Consider the following 22,913-nt stretch of genomic DNA (forward strand, 5'->3'; position numbering starts at 1 on the left):
CCCCCCCCCTTTTGTTATAATATGTATGTAAAATGTTGTAAAATTCAACTGAAGGCCCTTCCCTCTTTATTTGGAATTTATGTGAAATGTACTTTAAAATATTTTTTTCATTAAAATTATTTTTTATAGCTAATTTTAAAAAAGGCATTTCAACTAAATTTAGCAAAACCCTACCTTTTTGGCCATCGATGGGTATGAAGTTAAAGTGTTATAAGTCTAGTCTGTAATTTGAAAGAGTACATGTTTGCAATTTAATTTAATTTTACATAAAATTTTAATTTCTGTCTACACATTTCAGATTTAAAACTATGCAAATTGCCCATGCCAACGACCTGGATCCAACAGCGTAATTTCGACTGGCAATTGATCAAGCTAGATCCCAAAATGACGAGGACTGGAAAGAGTGCTAGTTCTGTAAAGGTAAAAATTATATTTAAGGCCTAATTTACTATTGTACAAATTGCTGCTACCCTTCGCTCAAAAAACTTATAAATTCGCATGTTACCGGATCGAAAGGAAAACCTTATCGGTTCATGCTTAACAGACCACAAAAGATTATTGACCAAGTATAATTATTTATTAATTTTCCACAGTGTGTTTAACATTTGATATTAGTAATTAAAATTCTAGGGGCGTAGCCACTGCTATCTAATATCTTTTTATGCATTGTAAATACAACAATTATTTCTTGTTTTAGAACAACAAGCCTACTGGAGGTGGCAAACCTAATGGTGCCAGAGGTGGAAGTGCCAAAGCTCCAAGTGCCAAAACTGGAAGCAACAAATCTACTGGAGGTGGCAAAGGTACAACAGCAAAGGTAGGGTTTTAAGTTTTATTGTTATCGGTTTTTGGTTTGTTGGTGTTTTGTTGTTAAACTAAACTTACTAACATGATGTCTGTTTGTGGGTTTGTACCAACAAATCTCGTTAACCGTTGAACAAATTGGGTCCCTCTAACCATATAACTTAACCTAGCCTAACCTAACACAGTCATTTTGTCGGGAGAGGGGGGGGGGGGAGGGTAAAGTTTTAAAAAATAGAAGAAAAAAATTAGGATAATGCCGGTGTTGTTTAAAACTATAATCCTCGGTAAGTAATGCTTTACAATAATTATCTATATTATTTTTAGAACACAACTAGAACCACAACATCTCCAATGAGGCCAATAAATATTACCCCACCTCCATCTCCACGGGCACGGCACCACTCCGCGAGTCAACGGACCGCGAGAGTTGTAGTTCCTCCTGCAACATCATCACGATCCCAGTCCCAGTCATCACGACCCCAGGGATCATCTGGCCCTTCTGGTGAGATGGAAGAAAGCGAGGTATTATTTTTATTTCATTTTGTCATCCAGAGGATACAAATTACAATTATTTAGGATATATATCGACTTAGCCTGGAAAAAATAACTTGTAAGATTTGACTAAATTTTTGGTAAACATTGACCAATAAAAATTTACCTTGTAAATTTTTACAAACAAGTTGGTCAAATTTTACCAAGTTGATTTTTTGGTCAAAGTCCAAAAATCTGGACTTAGCCTAAAAATTTACCTTGTCAATTTTTACCAAAAAGTTGGTCAAATTTTACCAAGTTTTTTTGTTTGTCAAAGTCCAAAAATGATGGAAGATGCTTAGGATCACTTGCTCTTGTTTGTGGATAGTCTTCTTTTCTACCACGTAGTTTTTAAAATACCAAGACTTGAAAATATGTGGTTTAATATGTTTCATTTTAAGGATTTGTTCACCGGGGCCGTTATGAACCAAATTCAGAACCAATTTCAGCAGCTACGTACTTTCTTGACCTCACAAATGAAAAATCAACTAGAGCCCATTAATGCGTCCATCAGAAACTTGGTAAACAAAACGTCCACAAACCATGAGTTAGTGAAGAATGAAATCAAAGACCTGCAAGACAGTGTATCAAGAGATATGGCTGAAAATACTAAAACCCTGAAAACAGAAATGAAGAAAACCGGCCAAATTGTGGAAACCTTGGTGACTGATCTAAGAAGACTGACCAATTTGGATGAGCTTGATGAGGAGGAGGCGAATAAAGGGCCTAGTGAGAATCAGGATGTTGTCGTGGACCAGATTTTCTCACCAGATTTTTACAGAGAAAGAATAAAGAACCATGACCCCTTGGAAAAAGATGGTTATATGAGAAGAGAAGAAATTATCTTTTTCATCCAAAATTTCGAAGACTCACGGAAAGTGGATATAGGCTGGCAAACCTTACTGAAAGTATGCCGAGACATCATAACCTTCACGTATGTCGTGTTCGAGCAGTTCACCTTTGACGCCCGCATCACAGCTGCCTTTTGGACTGCTCCGGAAGTTATTGATGACGAAACTGGTAAGTAAATATTATTTTGTAAATTTGACATGATGAGAAAACGTTTAAAACAGGGAGAAGGGAGGTGGGGGCAAGGGAAATAAACCGAATAAAAGGGGCATTCCTATTCTTGCTAGCAGGTGACCATGTACAATAATCTTTTTATATATATATTTTATTTGTGAAAATAAATCTTGTGCAGAATATACACCCCTGGTACAATAATAAACATGTACCTATGCAGAGTTAATTGAAAATTTCATTATTATTTCAGTGGAACGTTTCTTGGATCATTGTAAGTTAGTGCTTAACGAGACGTACCTACATGAAGCTATCCCACCAAATTTGTGGAGAACAGGAACCTATGTGTCTTCAAGCGACCTTTTTCTAGTGAGGAACCACATACAAGCTTGTAGGTAATTCAATTATTTATCGCATCTATTCCGCGTCTATTAAATGTGAAAGTGGTAGTTTTACAAAATGCATTTCAATGTTCTTTAGTTAAAAAAGTAGTTTCACGAAATGTTAACTGCATATTGTATTCTTGTTAAATTGTTAAACTACATTTCTATGGCATATGTTTCAAAGAATTTCAATTTTGTACCATGTATTTTTTTATGTGGCAAGACTTTTAGTTCATCTTTTCTTGATATATGTTATATGTTATATATTGAGACTGTTTTGATATAAACCCTTTTTTTATCTAGGTTCTTGCGCAATTTCGAACACACTTTTAAAGAGGACGCGACTGGTTTTTGTGAAAATAAGAAGAGGGCCGAAGATTATATGCTTGCTAATGAGGATCCTGTCTGCTGGAGGCTATTTCGAGGGCTGGTAACGCGAAAACAAGAACGCGCATTGTCAACCCCAAACTACACGTATGAACAGGTTTTTGAAATCAAGCCAAGGAAGGAGACAAGCAATAAGAAAGGCAAGAAAGACAAGAAAGACAAGAAAGACAAGAAGGAAAAGGCACAGAAACGATCAGCCTTACAGATGTGTGAATTTTATCTGGCCCCTGCAGAGATACAAAGAATTAAGCGGCGTATTAAACCGAAGACAATCACAACTTCAACACCAGGTGTTACAGCCGAAGACAAGAAATTTTACCACATGTTAGGTGCCCACTCAATGGGTTGCTTACCCCACGAAGTTCAAGGAAAGAACCCGATTTACTTGAGAATAAACAATGACAGGTCGAGAAATTCATTTCAGATCAAAAATTATGCAGACATGGCAAAGAACCCCAAGCAATTTTTCAAGACAGTCCATAGTAATAAGAAGGTTATACAAAGAGCTGTAATGTATTATTCGTACGCCACAACCAATTTGAAACCAGAAATGAGTGAAGAACAGACAAAGATTCACAATGCCAGTGAGAAAGCAACTAGAATTTCAAGAAATAGAAAGATGAATGCTGCTGATGAATCCACTGCTGATGATTGCACTGCTGATGATTCCACTGCTGATGATTCCACTGCTGATGATTCCACTGCTGATGTATCCACTGATGGTGAAGACAATGCTGTTGAAGACAATGAAGCTGAAGGCAATGCTGTTGAAGAAAATGGTATGGAAAACATTGCTGATGAAGAAAGCAACAATGGTGAGGAGCTTGTAATTGATGACGGAGGCGACGACGTTGAAATGAATTCAAATGATGATCAGATTGGGAATGACTTACCCATACCACCCGCGGAGAATCCAGCAGTAACTCCAGAACCAGTAAAGCACCCAGTAAAGCCACGTAGGTTATATGAAGATCCAATTGTCAACAGCCAGTCCAATAATAAACCCAAAGTAAATGTATTTAAAAACATCACAAGCTCCAAAAGGAAGAAGCATGGAAAGGGCTCGAAAAAGTCGAAGAAGATAATTATTTCTGAAACAGACGATGAGGGCCAAAATGTGGGAAATCTTGATGATACAGTCCCAATGCAAGATGATGAACAACCACCAAACTTTCCACCACTGCAAAGACAGAAAGAATTTTATGGACGAAATAATTCAATCACAGGTACATATTTGTTGAACATTAATTATTATTTATAAGTTTTATCTTTCCTCGTATTGTGTATATACTGCACAAGATTTTTTTTCCTCTGCTACTAATTTTTTTTAAATTTTTCTTCCCCCCCCCCCCTAGTTTTTTTTCACCAAGTAGGGGGAAAATTGAAAAATATTTAAAGAACTCTATGATTTATTTATTCTATCCCTCCTACAACACATTTCCTTTTAAAATTTTTTTTTCAACCAAGTAGGGGGGGTGGGGGGGTGGAAAAAATGTTTTCAGTACTTGCTTTTTGTTTGGAAACGTATAAAATTAATGTATAAATTAATTATTTACAGGCAACAGTAACGAGAGACAGGTGACTGGAAAGGCAACAAGTGTCGTGGAGGAAAGCAGCAGTGATGAGAATGATGAGGATGCCGAAGGTATTGTTATTTATAGTTTGAAAAACGTAGGAACTGTATCACCTAAATTTAAGTTTATTAATATTTTAGTTGAGAAGTAGTCTTAGATAAAAACCCTGTGGATTAATTTTGTTTTAAGGGAAACTTCGTACAGGCCCTGACAGGGTTTTAGGCTAAAATTTGTATGGGCGCAGCCGCTATCTATAATACTAAGTAGCTTAATGTCTGTCCGGCCGTCAGAAGCTTAAGATCTCAGTAACCACTGAATCGATCGAGGTTACGGTAAAATTTTACCACCTTTTAAATCGTATAGGCTGGTAAAATTTTACCATAAAAGTGGTAAAAACTAGGTTTTTTATGGTATTAATTGTTTCCTGGAGATCGGATTCTACTCTTCTGTGTATTGGTCCTGCGGTGATTTTAAGCTATTTCCTTGGAGGGGGGGGGGGGGGGTTGGGTAACATTTATACTATTTGAAATAATGACTATAATAATTATTTAGATGATGTGGCGATCATTCCAAAGAACCGGGAGCGAAGGCAAACCGCATTGGAAGCCGAAGCAAAAACCAAGAAAAGTTTACAGCTGGACAATGAACCATCATTCGAGGTGGATAACGAAGATGACGGAAACCAGAGTGACGAAATTGTGGAGGTTGAGGACAATGAGGGCAAGAATGACGGCAATGCAAGTAAGGAAATTCGGATACATCCATGTGGAATAATATTACCCAAACTTGCCATTATAATTCACAACCACACGGGTCATTATGAGGTTGTTGCAGTAGGCTCAAATGTTTCTATATACAACCAAATGGAAATTTTAGAACTCATCAACATTGACGGTAAGTTACAGGTCTTAATGTAATAAATGGGGGGGGGGGGGTGGGCGAAAGTGACACTTTTTTGGGGCTTTTATTGGCGGTTCTCGGCGGTGGCGACGCCGTTTCTTCACAGTTCCATATTGTACCCCTATAAAGCAACTGCCAATGCAAAATTCCCCCTTTTATCTTTGATTGGCATATTAATATAGGGTAAAAAATATTGCTTGTTTTCATTTGAATCTGATTAATAGTAACTAATGTTCATATAGGTATGGAAATAATATTGAAGCTACAATTATGTACATTTGCTTTAACATTTTTTATTTCTTTGTAGGAGAAAAAGCAAAGTGGAAAAAAGATGGAGAAGAAGGTGAATTACTTTCTGACATCAAAGAAGAAGCACCAGAGAGTGATGATACAGATGAAGGTCATCAATCAGACCCAGACACTGGAACTGGCAGTAGTAGTAGTAGTGAAGAAGAAGAAGAAGAACGCAGGCCAAAAGCAAAAGTGGCCCAAAAGCCAAAGCCTACCAAAGAAGCTCCTAAACGTCCCAGAAAACAAACAACATTTCCATCAACGAATCAAATTGATGCGGTGTTGTACAGAAACCAGAGCAGAGCAAGCACGAGCAGAGCACAAATTAATTCAAGCCGGGAATATGCTGAAAGCGCAGGCACATCAAATCCTGATGAAGACGTAAACCCAGAACCAGGTTGTAGTTATAGTCAACTCAGTCCAGAGCAAGGTTGTAGTAATAGTCAACTCAGTGAGCAACCTAACCAAATTAAGCTGCAGCAAATGTTGAACAGAACAAATACACATTTGCCCGATTTCGGCCAGCGTGGTGAGGCTCGGACAAGAAGAGATGCCAACAAACGAGTAAAGGACAACATGAAGAAGCAAAGATTGTGGGAACAGGGACACAGGCCTGAAGATGATGAGTTAGAGAAGAAGAAAAGATCAAGCTCCAGACCACCACAGAGAGCAAGTTCTCAACAATGTTCTCAAAACATAAACAATTACGGTATCTTTGGCAGCTACATTACAGCTGATTCGGGAAAGGGGTGTATATTCTGCACAAGAAATATTGTTTGTCCACGGCTAAAAATTTTTAAAATTTACAAATGTTTTCAGTTTTCTTAATTATTACCTTTTTTTCTTACCTCCATCTATTTATATTTAATGAAATATAATATACATCCCTGAGCAGACTTGGAAAAAATATTATACATCCGATCCATGTAGAATATACATCCCTGGCAGAATGGAGACAAGTATTATCCGTCGGAACTTTCGTCTGAAAACGAAGAACAAGACGAAGAACAAGACGAAGAACAAGACGAAGAACAAGACGAAGAACAAGACGAAGACCTGATTATAGGTCGCAGTCAATCCCAATAATTCCAGGACTTTACGTATATATATATTTATATGTAATTTTTTTTGATTTCATAAGTTTCATCTTCAATTTTTTTTATAATATCTAGAAAGGAGTCTTTTCCCAAAATGCATTTGAAGTTAATTTAGTGAACCGTATATTTGAACCTGTTTAAATGTGTTTAAACTCTATTTATATGGCATAAATTTGAAGAAAGTTAAATTTTCTACCACGTACTTTTACCATCTTAACAAAGAAAAATATGCAATTCACAAAATTAAGTTCAAATGCATTTTGTGAAACTACCCCTTTCCACCAATTAAGTTTAATGAGCTTAAAGTTAAGAGCTTAAACTGAAAATTTTTTGTTGTATAATCTGTCGCATTTTTTGTAATTCAGTATATAGCAGTTGTAGTTTACCCCCTAAACTAAGGAAAAAAAGTATTCAGAACTAGCTTTTGTTAATTTTATATATTTGTTTAATTTTGTATAAAAATATTATATATATGACAGTTATCGTAGGGAATGTTTTAATTAATACGGTGGTAGATTTCCATGGTAAAATGCGTAATGTTTATGTGCTGTAATTAAAAAAGAGAACGTTTCAAATTTGTATAAACTTTTTGTAAATGTTAAATTTGTCTATATACTTGTTTACAATATAAGATATACCAATATGTGATCTTGCTGGCCACCCTATTATATTAAAATTCCCTACGTCAGTTTTTTGGACATTTATTAATGAAAATTTAATACCAGTGATAATTTGTTTCTTTTCAAATTTAATATAGAATGTCCGACATGACAGCCACAGCAGCAGCCGACTTAGAGAGAGACGAACAGCACGAAGAACAGAAGCCGGAAACCACAAGTGGGTGAGTAATATTTTAATATGTATAAAACGAAGTAGAATGATGTCTGTCTGTCTGTCTGTCCGTCCGTCCGTCCCTAGCTATATTTTGGTAACCATTCATCGAATCGGATTCGACAATCCATCACAACATAATTACATAAATACATATTACATATTTTTTGGTAATTACTTCTTTGGGCAAAGGTCCGATTACCTGGGATATATAATATATATTTATATATTTCAGTGATAGCGAAAAACAGAAGAACGAAATGAGTGTGTCTGAGCCTGAGCTGCCTGCTAAGCTGGATGACCTGCCTGATACCCCTCCTAAATCGTCTGATACAGAAGATTTGAACCTAACTTTGGATTGCACTACGTAAGTTTATTTATTTTTGTTACCATTCTATTTCTGTTCGGAAGGTGGTAGTAGCCGGATTGAAAAGAGTAGGATAAACATTATTGTTATGGCGAATAATTATAGTTTCATTCAGGGGTGTACATTACGCACAAGATTTATTTTGTTCCCGTGGTACAAAATTTTGTATTTTTTTCCCACCTATTTTTATCTCACCAAGTAGGGACGGAAATGGAGAAATATTGAAAGAACTAAAATTTTTGGTCCTACCACACATATTTTAGTTATTTTCCCCCCACCACCTGAACAGGGGATCCCATATAGGATATACACCCCTGATATTTCAAATTAGCAGCTACGCTAAACCCTCTAATATGAAGTATATCTCTTAAAGTTTCTTTTGCCACTCCCTTCCCTTGCCGGTACCTATGAGAAGAACCCGATCTGTTCAGTGGTTATCGAGATCCTTCGGTACATAAACACGGACATCCTGTTACTTTAGTATTATTTTTTTTTATTTTTCAGGGACGACGATGGATGGGAGACAATGCAGAAAATAAAACAAGACCTTAGGGCAGCAAAGCAAAAAATTGCTTCTTTGGAAGAGGAGATCGCTTGTTTGGAAACACAAACAAAGTAAGAAATTTTTTTCACTTCTTTTTTTGGTATTTAATCCGGGCGACTGTGTTGTAAATGATTTTTCGGTACAGACAAATTCACCTTTATATATTACAAAACTAGCAAGTATGCCTCTAGGGGTAAGGTGGGAGGGGTAAATGTGGACCAAAAAAAAAGTTTACTATTTAATTATAATATGATTGCTTAATTCAGGGAGCAATCCAAGAGATGTCCGGCGGCACAAAAGGATGACCAGAAGGTCGGACAAGCCTCTGTTATGGAAGGAGAAGCAAAGTAAGATATCCTATTATATAAAGTAGTAAGCGTTTTTTGTTTGTCCCGAAGGATAACCGCTAAACCGATATTGTACTCCTTTAAAGTGAAGCTTCTTATAGGTCCTGGAAAGGTTTTAAACTATTTTTGTGCAGGGTGTCTTCACCCCCTTCCCCAAAAAATATTTTTACTCTTCTGAAACTGAAATTGAAAATGGGAAGATGTTGATTTTTCCCCTTCCAACCTTAAGTGCCCCTAGAGGTTTCTAGGGGCGTAGCCACTAGTTTCTTTTAATAATCTTTTTTCATACTTTATCCGGGCGACTGTGTTGTAAATGATTTTTCGGTACAGACAAATTCACCTTTATATATTACAAAACTATAGCAAGTATGCCTCTAGGGGTAAGGTGGGAGTGGTAAATGTGGACCATAAAAAGTTTACTATTTAATAATAATATGATTGCTTAATTCAGGGAGCAATCCGAGAAATGTCCGGCGGCACAAAATGATGACCAGAAGGTCGGACAAGCCTCTGTTATGGAAGGAGAAGCAAAGTAAGATATCCTGTTATATAAAGTAGTAAGCGTTTTTTGTCTGTCCCGAAGGATAACCGCTAAACCGATATTGTTCTCCTTTAAAGTGAAGCTTCTTATAGGTCCTAGAAAGGTTTTAAACTATTTTTGTGCAGGGTGTCTTCACCCCCTCCCCCAAAAAATATTTTTACTCTTCTGAAACTGAAATTGAAAATGGGAAGATGTAGATTTTTCCCCTTCCAACCTTAAGTGCCCCTAGAGGTTTCTAGGGGCGTAGCCACTAGTTTCTTTTAATAATCTTTTTTCATACTTTATCCGGGCGACTGTGTTGTAAATGATTTTTCGGTACAGACAAATTCACCTTTATATATTACAAAACTATAGCAAGTATGCCTCTAGGGGTAAGGTGGGAGTGGTAAATGTGGACCATAAAAAGTTTACTATTTAATAATAATATGATTGCTTAATTCAGGGAGCAATCCGAGAAATGTCCGGCGGCACAAAATGATGACCAGAAGGTCGGACAAGCCTCTGTTATGGAAGGAGAAGCAAAGTAAGATATCCTGTTATATAAAGTAGTAAGCGTTTTTTGTCTGTCCCGAAGGATAACCGCTAAACCGATATTGTTCTCCTTTAAAGTGAAGCTTCTTATAGGTCCTAGAAAGGTTTTAAACTATTTTTGTGCAGGGTGTCTTCACCCCCTCCCCCAAAAAATATTTTTACTCTTCTGAAACTGAAATTGAAAATGGGAAGATGTAGATTTTTCCCCTTCCAACCTTAAGTGCCCCTAGAGGTTTCTAGGGGCGTAGCCACTAGTTTCTTTTAATAATCTTTTTTCATACTTTATCCGGGCGACTGTGTTGTAAATGATTTTTCGGTACAGACAAATTCACCTTTATATATTACAAAACTATAGCAAGTATGCCTCTAGGGGTAAGGTGGGAGTGGTAAATGTGGACCATAAAAAGTTTACTATTTAATAATAATATGATTGCTTAATTCAGGGAGCAATCCGAGAAATGTCCGGCGGCACAAAATGATGATCAGAAGGTCGGACAAGCCTCTGTTATGGAAGGAGAAGCAAAGTAAGATATCCTATTATATAAAGTAGTAAGCGTTTTTTGTCTGTCCCGAAGGATAACCGCTAAACCGATATTGTTCTCCTTTAAAGTGAAGCTTCTTATAGGTCCTGGAAAGGTTTTAAACTATTTTTGTGCAGGGTGTCTTCACCCCCTCCCCCAAAAAATATTTTTACTCTTCTGAAAATGAAATTGAAAATGGGAAGATGTTGATTTTTCCCCTTCCAACCTTAAGTGCCCCTAGAGGTTTCTAGGGGCGTAGCCACTAGTTTCTTTAAATAATCTTTTTTCATACTTTATCCGGGCGACTGTGTTGTAAATGATTTTTCGGTACAGACAAATTCACCTTTATATATTACAAAACTATAGCAAGTATGCCTCTAGGGGTAAGGTGGGAGTGGTAAATGTGGACCATAAAAAGTTTACTATTTAATAATAATATGATTGCTTAATTCAGGGAGCAATCCGAGAAATGTCCGGCGGCACAAAAGGATGACCAGAAGGTCGGACAAGCCTCTGTTATGGAAGGAGAAGCAAAGTAAGATATTTCTTTTAATATTATTTTTTCATACTTTATCCGGGCGACAGTGTTGTAAATGATTTTTCTGTAAAGACAAATTCAACGTGTTCCTTTATTTATTAAAAGCGAGTACTAGCAAGTACGCCTCTAGCTGGGTAAGGTGGAAGGGGTAAATGTGGAACCAAAAAGTTAACTACTTAATTTAAATAAATTATTATATATATATTGTTTAATTCAGGAACAAAACAGCTGCAGCTGGCTCTCCAGAAAATTCGGATGAGAACGAGGTTAAGGAAGTCACTGTTATGGAAACACCAGCAAAGTAAGATTTTTTAAAAATAGTTTTTACTACTTTATCCTGGCGACTGTGTTGTAAATGATTTTTCTGTACGCTAAACCCTCTAATATGAAGTATATCCTTAAAGTTTCTTTTGCCACTCCCTTCCCTTGCCGGTACCTATGAGAAGAACCCGATCGGTTCAGCGGTTAACAAGATCCTTCGCTACATACAAACAAAAATCGTTTTACTTTGTAGTATAGATTGTTTAATTTCAGGATGAAAGACCAACCGGATTTTGATATAATTTATGAGAACATAAAGAATCCAGGACCAAAAAGCCCAGGTATAGTACAATATTTATACTAGCGACTGTGCCCAAAGCATATAGTGAAACATTTCTGTACTACATTGTATTATTACACTAGGTTAGGTTAGGTTAGGTTAGGTTAGGTTAGGTTAGGTTAGGTTAGGTTAGGTTAGGTTAGGTTAGGTTAGGTTAGGTTAGGTTAGAATAGGCTAGGCTAGGCTAGGCTAGGTTAAAACTAGAAATATTACTCTTTCTATTAATACACTAGGTTAGGTTAGGCTAGAAAAAAAAACTATTGTAAAATTGAAGTATTTTTTTGTAAAAAAAAGTAATTTTAAAAAATATTTTAATTTCAGTGTATGGGGTGTCAGATGATGAGCAGGAGATGTTTGAACCACCCCCTCCAGCATCAAAACTGAGTAGGCGCAAAAGAAGTGCAACACCGGGGAAAATCAAGACCTGCGCCCATGGACGCAGTCCCCGAAGCGAGCTGCCATTGAACACGAGACTCATCGAATGCACCTATATGTGCCCAGACTGCCGCGTCTTCTTTCACAAGAGGCAAAAACAAAGAAAAGAAGGACAAAAGTAAGCTGATGTATAATAGTCCTTCCAGTCAGATCATATATAAACTATTTGTGATAAAAAAGTGATATATATCAAGATATCTTGAGTCAAAAATATGTTTAACCACCTTTAATTTGTACGTACATTAATCTATATGACAGTTTGACAGTTTTGTTCTGACGATGAAAATATTCATATAATATTATATTTGAAACCGCTATTCCTATATAGCAAAATTTTTGAAAATTTAATAATGGAAAGTAACTTCGTAATATATTTTTCTTGTATAAAAATGTTCTAGTATAAAGTACAATTAGAATCCAGATCTCAGCAATTAAAACCTATGTATATTTGTGTTAATTTCTCAGCTTAAACCGATTAAACATGCAGTTATATTATCTGTAAAACTATGTAATATTTGGTCATTTAAACCACGTCTAGAATTATAGACTAATTAAGAAAATTTCTGTGAATATATACCTATATAGTATCGCGCTATCGTACCTATGTAAATCATTATGTAAAAAAATATGTTTAAGTGTTTCAATCAATAAAGTTAATAATGAAAACAATTTTTTTTTTATTTTTGCGTTTTGTGTACAAGCGAGGTTTTTCTATAATTAAGGTCGTTTTTTACCACTTTCTCGTGATTTTTACCACCCGTTTTTACCACAATTATTGGTAAATTTTTACCATATTTACCCTATTTCTGGTAAAATTTTACCAGTTTAGGGCAAAAATATTACCAGGTGTTGAACAGTTTTACCACTTTTTTGGTAAAATTTACCGCAAATTTCTGGTAAATTTTACCAAAAAAGTGGTAAAAATTGGTCAAAATCTGGTATAAATTTGCGTCCTAAAATGGTAATATTTTACCGGAAATCTGGTAAAATTTTACCGATAATTGTGGTAAAAATCGATGGTAAAAAGCGTCTCGGAGTACCACTAAAAGTGTTTTTACCACGATTACGGTAAAATTTTACCACCTTTTAAATCGTATAGGCTGGTAAAATTTTACCGTAAAAGTGGTAAAAACTAGGTTTTTTTATGGTATTAATTCCGTCCTGGGACTTCATGTGATGGACTTGATTCGAGTAAAAGTTAAAAGAACAGCTCTAGTTAACTCTAATGAAAAAACTAGAAAACTTCAGTTTAATTCAACCAATGAGATTTCATGTATGCTCTGATGCGATTCATTTATTGGCTCAATCAGACATTACCTCTCTTTCTTAGTACCTTTATTCATATATCTATCTATTTATCTTTTGTCTACGTATTTAAAGTAACACGCCCATATAAAGTATTTCCTTACTGAGCAATTATATGTACATATCTAGGTACTTTTCTATGTTTCTATAAAGTTCTAAAACAATAGAGTCACCCTTTTTCATAATTCTATTGTGAAAATTATAAATGGAACCTAGTAATAGTGTCTAACTTTTAATCTTTGTGACGTAACAAAAATCCATCTCTTTTTTAGGGGTTTCCTTTCCCACCTCCCCTCTCATCATTCGATTTTTGTTACGTCACAAAGATAAAAAGTTAGACACTTTTACTAGGATCTTATAAATGCCTTGATTTGAATAAATGTAGTTTTGATTTATTTGGAAATGTGTTATTTATCTTCTCTTCTCAGTTGGGCGCGTGAAACGACACCATGGAAACTGTCCCAATTTTGTATAACTTTTGCGTAACATGTTCCAGTTACGTCATATTTTTCTTTCCCGAAAAAGAGAAGGGGGGAAGAAAATCTCTTCAAAAGAGATGGGGAAAACCCCCTTTTCTCCCATCTCTTTTTATTTCCCCCCTTCTCTTTTTTTCTTTCCCCCTTCCCTTTTTCGGGAAAGAAAAATATGACGTAACTGGAACATGTTCCGCAAAAGTTATACAAAATTGGGACAGTTTCCATGGTGTCGCGTGAAACCATGTCCCATTTCTTCAAACCAGGGTAATTTTGTATGTTATCATTGGGGATGTACATCAATCTATCGTCAGTGTCTTATCCCTTTATATTCCTGTCTTCAAACATACATTTCTAAGATAAGACTGCCTGACAAAGGTCGTGCATTAAGAGTTATAATAAATCAATAATTAGTTCCTAAAAATCAGCAATTAATTATTATCAAATTATTTTCAATAGTAAAATAGTTTGGAAACTTAAGGTTTGTACAACCCAATCAAGATTTTATGAAAGTTTTTTTTCCACCCAACTTTCAAACCAAGATTTTAATGGTTTTATTCAAATAAGACATGTCTCAAGGATCGAGAGGTTTATGAAATTATGGTAGAATATGAGAAATTGTCAACATGTGTTTGCCGCGGGCAGTTTTCATAAACTAAAAGAATTTCCTGCAATTATTTATGTTTATCACATGGATATAAAGGGATAAGACAATAAATTGATGTACATCCCCAATGAGGATACACAAAATTACCCCTTGTGTAGAAAACAATTGGTAATTGAAACGTTTGGACACTCAAGTCAATAAACTAACCAGCCAAAATTCAATAAAAGTATCCAAAGTTGTTGTGCCAATGAATAAGAAAACATTATTATAAAACTTTGAGGACTAATATAATAAACTATCCAATGTCTCCTCCCTCCCTTCATATTCATCACACATAGTTAATTATAGAACTGACGTGCTCTTTTTATTTAGCCTGAAATTTTATACTGCCAAGCCTTATTTATATCGATAGAGATTTAATTTTTTGATAAAATAAATCTATATTTAACAATATGATATAATTGCATTACTAAATATGTAATATTTTTACAGCGATGCTGCTCTACAAATTTGATATTTAAAAACTATACACACTATATGAATTAGTTAATTTTAATATGAAAACAAGAATGACATAATTCATATCTAACGAAGCAAGAAGTATCATGGAATGGAAAGATTGGGTTATAGTACAGATGTTCAGTTGTAGTAATAAAGAAAAGAAAGAGAGATAATATTTAAAAACTTGAAAAAAATCACGGAGCCTGTGAAAAAGATATGACTTGTGTATTTTGAAGCGATATTACTGATATGGTTCTTCTTTACAGTGAAAATTCTTTTTAAGTCAAAGTTGGGGTTTTAACTATTTTAGGGGAGGATAACTCAAACCCAAAAAAGAAAACATCCCTCGAAAAAGAGTTTGTCTATCGGTAAATATGTATTTCGGTTCGTATGTATAAAGTTTAGTTTTAGTCTTGAATCTAGGCCCTAGAGGCTAGGGGAGAGGCAACTAGTTATTTAAATAGCTGTTATTTTATAAATGGATGTATAATTTAATATTTTAATATTAATTTTATTATTTTGTTCTAGTGTCTAAAAAAGGCGTTGTTTATTTTATTTTCATTTTGTTCCCAATGTTTTCCAACAAGTAAAATGTAAAAGTCCACTTAATGTTATAGGATTCGTGGACAGCCAAAGTCTCTCTAACAAAAAGCATATCATACTAGAGACTATAAAAAGAAATGGACACTTTTATCTTGTTAAGCTGAACACTCTCCTTCTTATTCTTAAAAAAAAATTAAAAATAAGGGGTATAGTTTTTTTTGTGTTTGTTTATTTATTTAGGTTTGGTTATTTTGGCCCTTCTGATTTAATGCACCGCAAGTATAGGCCCCGCAGGGATCCGACATAAAAAAACCAACTTACTTTCCCTTTATTTTGAATTTATTAAAAGAAAATAAGAAGGATTCTTAGTGCTCAACAGGCACTTTGTGTGAAAGCAGGGAAAAATGAAGCCCCATTTCTAAACTATGAAAGATAAGAATGTGTATTTGTATATAATAAATTGATTTATAGGCGTGTTTTTATTACAATTAATTGCCTATTTCTCATTCTTGTATTGCAAAACTACATATATCTTTATATGTTTTAGTTTTTGTTGGATCTAGTTCAGACCACGATGAAATATTTATGAAATAGATTCTTTAGAACCTTCAATGTTCAGCATATCGTTATAGCCTCTAAAAGTTATCCTAAAAATCAAAAGCCATGACCAAATTATCTATAATTATAATATAATGCCTTTATAAATAAAACACATAACAAAGAAACAAATATCATGTATTTTTTGCGCATTTATTTAGCCACACATTGATATATCTTAGCTATTTCTGAAAATTGTATAGGCCTTCTTGTAAATGAAAAACGATAAGGATCGAATACAGCAACATTTTACCGTAAACTGTCCTAGATCCCTTTCTTCCTTTCTATTCCATTGAGCATTGGATTAAAATCGTTAGCAAAGATAACAAGATCAATAATTAGCAAAGCATAGGAACAAGAGAATCGTGGACGTCCTGTAATATATTTCATTTTTACACAGTCTAACGTACTATAGATGTATTAAAACATATTTTATTTTTAAATTGTACAAACATTGAAATATGTATTATACGACCTATCATATTCATTGAAACATGTGTGAAATGACAAACGTCATACCTAGCTTTGCCCAAGGACAGGCAATTAATTTAACAGATTTTTAATATTTTACCCATTTATGTTACATCCTTATCCTGTATTCTTTTTATAGCAAAACTTATGTGTCCGTTCGTTTTGACGTCCGTCCGTAAGGAATAGCTATTATAGTTGAAATTTTGGCATGTCCGAGTTGATACTCTGTACAATATAGAATAGTCTGTAAGGCATAGTAACTCTATAATTATTACTATGGTACCATTCAATTTAATGTTCGATGTATATTTCGTTACCTAATTAATGTTGTCATCATTATTCTACATCAAATTGAAAATTTTTCATCTGAGTATATACCCCTGTCTTTGTACCTATCTCTGCCCAATTAAACAAAATTTTAAAATATTCTCTCTTACATTACAGCAAAAAAATATTTTCCTTACATAGATGATAATAATAAACAAGAACAGCTATGACTAAATTCAATGTTCAACTGGTCATGATTTAGTTTATAGATAGGTGTAAATTGACCATTCATTCTGATTTTAACAATTTATTTCTAACAGTTAGGAAAACTTACAGAATTACAACTTGCTAAATAGAATAACTACAATATTTGTATAGTATAGTATAAGCATAAACGTGTGGACACATGAATGAATGACTCATATCTATACCCTGTTTTCTTCTTAACCTCCCATCCTGTTTTTCTTCAGTTGGGAGCTTTAAAAAAAGTTTCTCTGGAAAAAATGATTTGTTGCCCAAAAGTGGTAGGATCCAGCTGCAGCAATCAATGTAAATTCCGTGGATGTTGTTCCAGATTTTATGTACTCTAAACAAGTGATACTCTTAGCTAGCTATGATAAAGATACCTTTCATCCACCGCCTTTCCCCTTCCCTAATACTGGTTGAACGAACTGACCTATAAATGAGGTCCTTATTAGCCACCTCAATTGACGACAAATTTTATCATGTCAATATATTCAGGTATTTTATATCCGTTGCTGTAGCTTTTTTTAATAACAGCAGCCATTTTAGAAACTCCTCAGTCGCACTCACCAAAAGTCATCAACCTCAGCCGCAGCAACGCAACTCTTTTCCAACACTTTTCATTAATCTGTATTTTCAGCCGAGTTACAGTAAAAACGCCCAACAACTTTTCAACTCCCTAACTGTATATTCTCCCACCCTTGTTTCTTTTACACGTTTCTTCATATCAAAACGTAGAGGAGCAAAAACGGCAAAAAACATTCAATATTTATACATATGAAATATTTCTTATATTTAAAAATTGAAACAAAGCAAATGAACAGGTATTTCTTCCAAACAAAGATCTTGCAATCAAAGGATGTTACTTTACGTTATTTCAGTGATTCTTCAATTACCAATTGTCCCCAATGTTTTATAATAACGTTTTTATATTCGTTGACTCAACAACTTTGGTGACTTTTAATGAATTTTGATTGGTTTGTTCATCAAGTTTAGTGTCCATACGTTTTAACCACTATTTGTAATTTACAGAAGAGCTATTTTTTGTATCATCATTGGTGATGTTTATCAATTTATCAGCTATTGTCTTATCCCTTTAGATCCCTGGAGCATTGCAGCTATGAACAGCATACCAAAGGTAGAATTGAATACTATTGTAATGACCGGGTCATAGAAGTTGACAAGTTATTGTCCCCTATCTGTTTCCCTGCTAAACCTGCATAATTTATTCCTCGGGGAGGGAGTGGATGATGAAAAATTTACTAATTCACAACTAATCATTCCTCAAAGATCGTCCCGTAATCTATCCCTGAATCCTGTGTAAACAACTTAAATTTACATAAAGACACTAATAGCAATCTCATTGGCAAAAACAAGTGTTTATAGAACACAGCTGAATTATGCACAACGCCCACAGCAGCTTAGGCTTCAAAAACGTGCTTGGGGCCAAATATTACCTGAAATGGAATGCTTAATTAGTTCAGAGAATAGGGATCTTGTACTATTAATGTAAAATTAATTTCATCAATACACAATCAGAATTAAATAAAAGTACTCAATGTTTTTAAGCCAATAAATAGGATAACTTGGTTATATATCTATGGTACCAGTGTAATTTCAGAAATTCAAAGATACCGACAGAAATTACTTATTATTTAAAAAGAATCTTCGCTACCTAAAACATATTTTGTATTTTTAAATTTCCTTTTCTTCACCTTTGCCTACAAATAATTTGACTGACATAAAATAGGAACGAAGGGGGCAATGGGCTGTTTATTACAATAGTCCTAAAAATTTTCGATAACGTTTTCTTATTCGTTGCCTTACCAACTTTGGGGACTTTTAATGAATTTTGATTGATTGATTCATTATGTTGAGTGTCCGAACGTTTCAATAAATAATTGTAATCTACAAAAGAGGGAATTTTGCATATAATTATTGAGGATGTATATCAATTTATCGGCAATTATCTTATCCCTATAGATCCCTGGACATAAAGGCTATCTAGACTATATCTGCAAAACCTTTTCAGTATTAATGGAACACTTTTGCGTGCAAATAAAACAGAACGGAAGTTGTTTGTACATTTTTCTCCCAAAAACATCTGTTCGTTTTACAATTTTTGCCTGTTTCATTAAAATGACAATGTAAAACGTTGGCGTTTAAATTTGCATATGTAAATTTACGAAAAAGCTCTTTAAAAAAGAAGAATGATTAAATTTATTTAAATCCACATAAGCGAAGCTCACAAATTAACATTATCTAACGATTACTTAACAAACTTTTGAGTAAAAATCTAAAAAAATCTGTTATCATTTTCTAAATTACTGACAGGTGCGCCTTTAGCTTCTAGGGACTTTGTATTAAAAGGTGTAGGGAAGGGCAGAAAAATATTTTAAAACCACCCCACGACTTAAATTTTAAATCATTCTGTTCTGTAGTTCTAAAAATCTTAAGCTACAGACCAAAAAACTTACTACTCTATATAATAACTAGAGACTACGCCTCAAGGCACTTAAAGGAATAGAGGGGAGTCGAACTCTACACCTTTATATTTAAAAAGAAAAAGCAAAAAAAGGGGGGGGGGGTGTGATTTCACAATCAAGGAGGAGGATTCTCTCTCCCAAAATAGTTTTAAAATTTCCCATGACTTTTGAGAAGCTTCACTGTAATAGAAAACCACATTGATTGAGCGGTTAGCGAGATCCTTTGGTACACATAGATAGACACACATCCTGTTATTTTTATATAAGCATTTTAAAAGTAAAAAAAAAATTTCGTCCATTAACCTTTCAGTTATTATTTATCAAAATCAAAGGATCTCCTCCCCCCTTCCGAACCTCCCTTTCTTTCATTTCTAAAATACCTTTGAAGAACCTTATACGTAAAGACATACAAACATACATACATCATCCTATAATATAAAGTAATAAAGTTGTCGGGTTTTTTGTCTGTAGCTTAAGATTTCTATGACTAATGAACCGATTGGGTTTTTCGTTCTATAGAAGCTACACATAGATCTTGGGATGGTTTTAGGCCAATTTGTATTTCAGATTCAAGACTTGAATTGGTTTAAGGCTATTTTTAAGTCTTCACTTCCATTTTAGATGCTAGAGAAAAAACCGCTAGTGAAGAATAATTTAAATGTACTATGCAGAAAAGGAAAAATTAAAACAAAGATAGTTACAGGAAATATTTCATGTCAAGTGATGAAATATTTTTCACCACAAAGGTGTTCTTCAATTCCAGCAGAAAGAAATGACAATTATGTCTATAAGTGTAGCAACTATGGATTTAGGATATAAGTGGATATATTCACAGGGGGTCAATTAGCTCACTAATATGGGCATCATTTATTGTTCAGTTCGTTCATTCAGTAGGGCAGGGGATTGGTTAAAGGGGGTGGAATCGTTAATTTAGTCAGCTGAAAGCATCACTTTATCAGAGTACATGAAAATCTGGAGAAATATCCGAGTAATGCTATATGGATTGTAGCAACAAAATTGTAGAAATTAGATACATATACAGAAAATGTAATGTTTAACGACAAGACAAAATAAAGCTTAAAAACAGAAAGTGCTCTGTTTGTCTATAGATTATCATATTTGTAATTATTAGTAAGTCAGAAGTAATGAATATCTTAGCTAAAACATAAAAGTTACAATAGTGTGAAAACATAAAACTTTGAAAGATTTAGTTTTCGTCAGCTTTTATAATAAGTTTAAATTTTCAAATTGGCTTTGTTCCAATCTTTTCTATATATTGAAAGAAGGGAAATGTTACAAGTAATAATGTTAAATAATTTGCGATTTAGAAGGGTTTTTTTTTGGAAAGAATTGGATTTGTTGGTATTTTCAGAAAGAAAGCTAAATCAAGCGGCTAAAATATGTTTATATACAAGTAAATGTAATATTTTACACCCCAAAAGTGTAGAGCAGCTAAACAAAATGCAGAAATAAAGAAAAGGAACATTGGATAATTTAAGTAACAAAAACGTTTTAAAAAAGATAAACGTTCATTTACAAATTTGTTCATTGATTCAAAGGCCAGACAGATTGACATACAGACATACATTAAAACAAAACGTATACACAATTATTGAAAGTAAAGAAAAGTACATCTGTAGTGCACCGGAACGTTGTTCGATAAAAAGCAAAAGTGTTCTACAATAAAGAAAATCTTTCCTTTATTTGAATATAATTTTAATTGTATAAATCGTAAATTTAGATCTATTCCAATCTTATATCATCTCTATATAGTTAGTACAAGTTGTATGAAACAAATATTTATGATATTTTCATATTAGAAATGACAATTCTTATCAGAATTAGACATAACACTCGTAAAGTTCAATAGTTGGTTCTCCCGAAGCCTCAAGGGGAATTTGGGGGAGGTCAGAAAAAAAGCCTATTATAACCATAAGACATTTATAAAGATTCCACGATTTGACCAGCATTTTCTGTTATCCTTAGCTTCGGACAAAAAAACCTTACTACTTTATATCATATTATTATATGTATAAAGACAGTTTAATTTTTTAACTTTCTTTATTGATGGAATACATTATATGTTTCTCTATAAAAATAGATCATCAGTTCCAATTAAGATGTATAAAGTAAGAGTTAAAAATATATGTCCTTGCATTTTGAATCCTTTTAAAAGACTAAATAATTATATCATAGGATCTTATCAACTCTCCATATTAGGCTAGTTGTAACATATTGTTAGAGGATTATTTTGGTAAAAAATTCTGGTGCTAGAAACTCCATAATTTGTTTCTTGATTTCATGGATGTTGTCATCCATGTTAGTCATAAAATTAAGGAAAATATCTGGATATTATCAACATTTAATTGCAAAGCTACTCTATATTCAAAAATTCACGTCGTCAGCGAAATTTTTTTTTAAATAACCATAAAAACAAGTTAGGATATTCAATTTCAAAATTATTCAATAAAACTTATTTATTAACGATTTTTTTATTTTCACATTAATAAATGATTTTCGTAATATTAAGTTTAGTTATTATAAAGTTCCAACAAAAGATTCGGATGCTTTATGTTATCAAAAGAAATATGAAGCCGATATGATATAGACATAAACTCTGTTAAATAATGCTATGCGCTTCTTTCTGTTCTCTTTAAGATTTAATGAACCAAAACATTGAATTCATTTTACATCTTTTTCAGCTTGTGTAAAATTTTAATTTTACATTGTATTTGTAAGGCTAACAAACTTTTTCATTGGACAAATAAAGAGTTAAACGTAGTGCATTAAAAAAAACATACAACCTTAAGCTAACTAAGCTAAACTGGCCCGTCCGTCTGTCTGTCTGTTATGAAATATGTGTAAAGATTCTGATGACAGATAAGCATTTTACTCATTAGATATCTTTTCCACAATGTTTGAAATGTTCTGGAATTTTTATAGGAAAACTGTGATTTTATCAAATGATATTAATCAAAATTAGATTAAATTTGGGAAGATTTACCCTCAATAAATGCACTAAAACTTATCCGTTTTTCCTCCTATTTTTTGTGGGTTGATATATTTATTATTTATATATTGTTGTTATTTTGAATCAATGTTTAATCAGGATATAAATTTTCAAAGTTATGAAATAACAATTTTTTTTCAATTAAATTTTTTCATTAAAATGTTCTA

At 33.7% G+C, this 22,913-nt stretch overlaps 4 protein-coding genes across 6 annotated transcripts; all 4 read left to right on the plus strand.

Annotated features, from left to right (window-relative positions):
- Positions 1-13: 13 nt before the first annotated feature.
- On the plus strand, positions 14-2,366 carry LOC145319335 (uncharacterized). 2 transcript variants are annotated; one of them, XM_080161414.1, is made up of 3 exons: positions 14-817; positions 1,129-1,326; positions 1,737-2,366. In XM_080161414.1, exons 2-3 carry the CDS (start codon positions 1,156-1,158, stop codon positions 2,361-2,363), a joined length of 798 nt encoding a protein of 265 aa, XP_080017540.1. In that variant the 5' UTR covers positions 14-817; positions 1,129-1,155; the 3' UTR covers positions 2,364-2,366. The 2 variants fall into 2 exon arrangements, with proteins under 2 accessions (XP_080017540.1, XP_080017538.1); XM_080161412.1 differs by having other exon boundaries at positions 14-1,326.
- Positions 2,367-3,120: 754 nt separating this feature from the next.
- Positions 3,121-6,883, plus strand: LOC145319334 (uncharacterized). Of its 2 annotated transcripts, none has more exons than XM_080161410.1 (4): positions 3,121-4,351; positions 4,684-4,770; positions 5,252-5,593; positions 5,907-6,883. In XM_080161410.1, exons 1-4 carry the CDS (start codon positions 3,121-3,123, stop codon positions 6,716-6,718), a joined length of 2,472 nt encoding a protein of 823 aa, XP_080017536.1. In that variant the 3' UTR covers positions 6,719-6,883. The 2 variants fall into 2 exon arrangements, with proteins under 2 accessions (XP_080017536.1, XP_080017537.1); XM_080161411.1 differs by having other exon boundaries at positions 5,252-5,440.
- Positions 6,884-7,725: 842 nt separating this feature from the next.
- On the plus strand, positions 7,726-10,402 carry LOC145319336 (uncharacterized). Its single transcript, XM_080161415.1, has 4 exons — positions 7,726-7,828; positions 8,054-8,185; positions 8,690-8,800; positions 8,996-10,402. Exons 1-4 carry the CDS (start codon positions 7,746-7,748, stop codon positions 9,078-9,080), a joined length of 411 nt encoding a protein of 136 aa, XP_080017541.1. The 5' UTR covers positions 7,726-7,745; the 3' UTR covers positions 9,081-10,402.
- A 207-nt stretch (positions 10,403-10,609) lies between these two features.
- Positions 10,610-13,408, plus strand: LOC145319337 (uncharacterized). Its single transcript, XM_080161416.1, has 3 exons — positions 10,610-11,508; positions 11,742-11,809; positions 12,130-13,408. Exons 1-3 carry the CDS (start codon positions 11,492-11,494, stop codon positions 12,363-12,365), a joined length of 321 nt encoding a protein of 106 aa, XP_080017542.1. The 5' UTR covers positions 10,610-11,491; the 3' UTR covers positions 12,366-13,408.
- The last annotated feature ends 9,505 nt before the right edge of the window (positions 13,409-22,913 follow it).

Source organism: Acartia tonsa, chromosome 5 (genome assembly GCF_053477335.1).
Source record: "Acartia tonsa isolate MP-2025a chromosome 5, ASM5347733v1, whole genome shotgun sequence".
NCBI lineage: Eukaryota > Metazoa > Arthropoda > Copepoda > Calanoida > Acartiidae > Acartia > Acartia tonsa.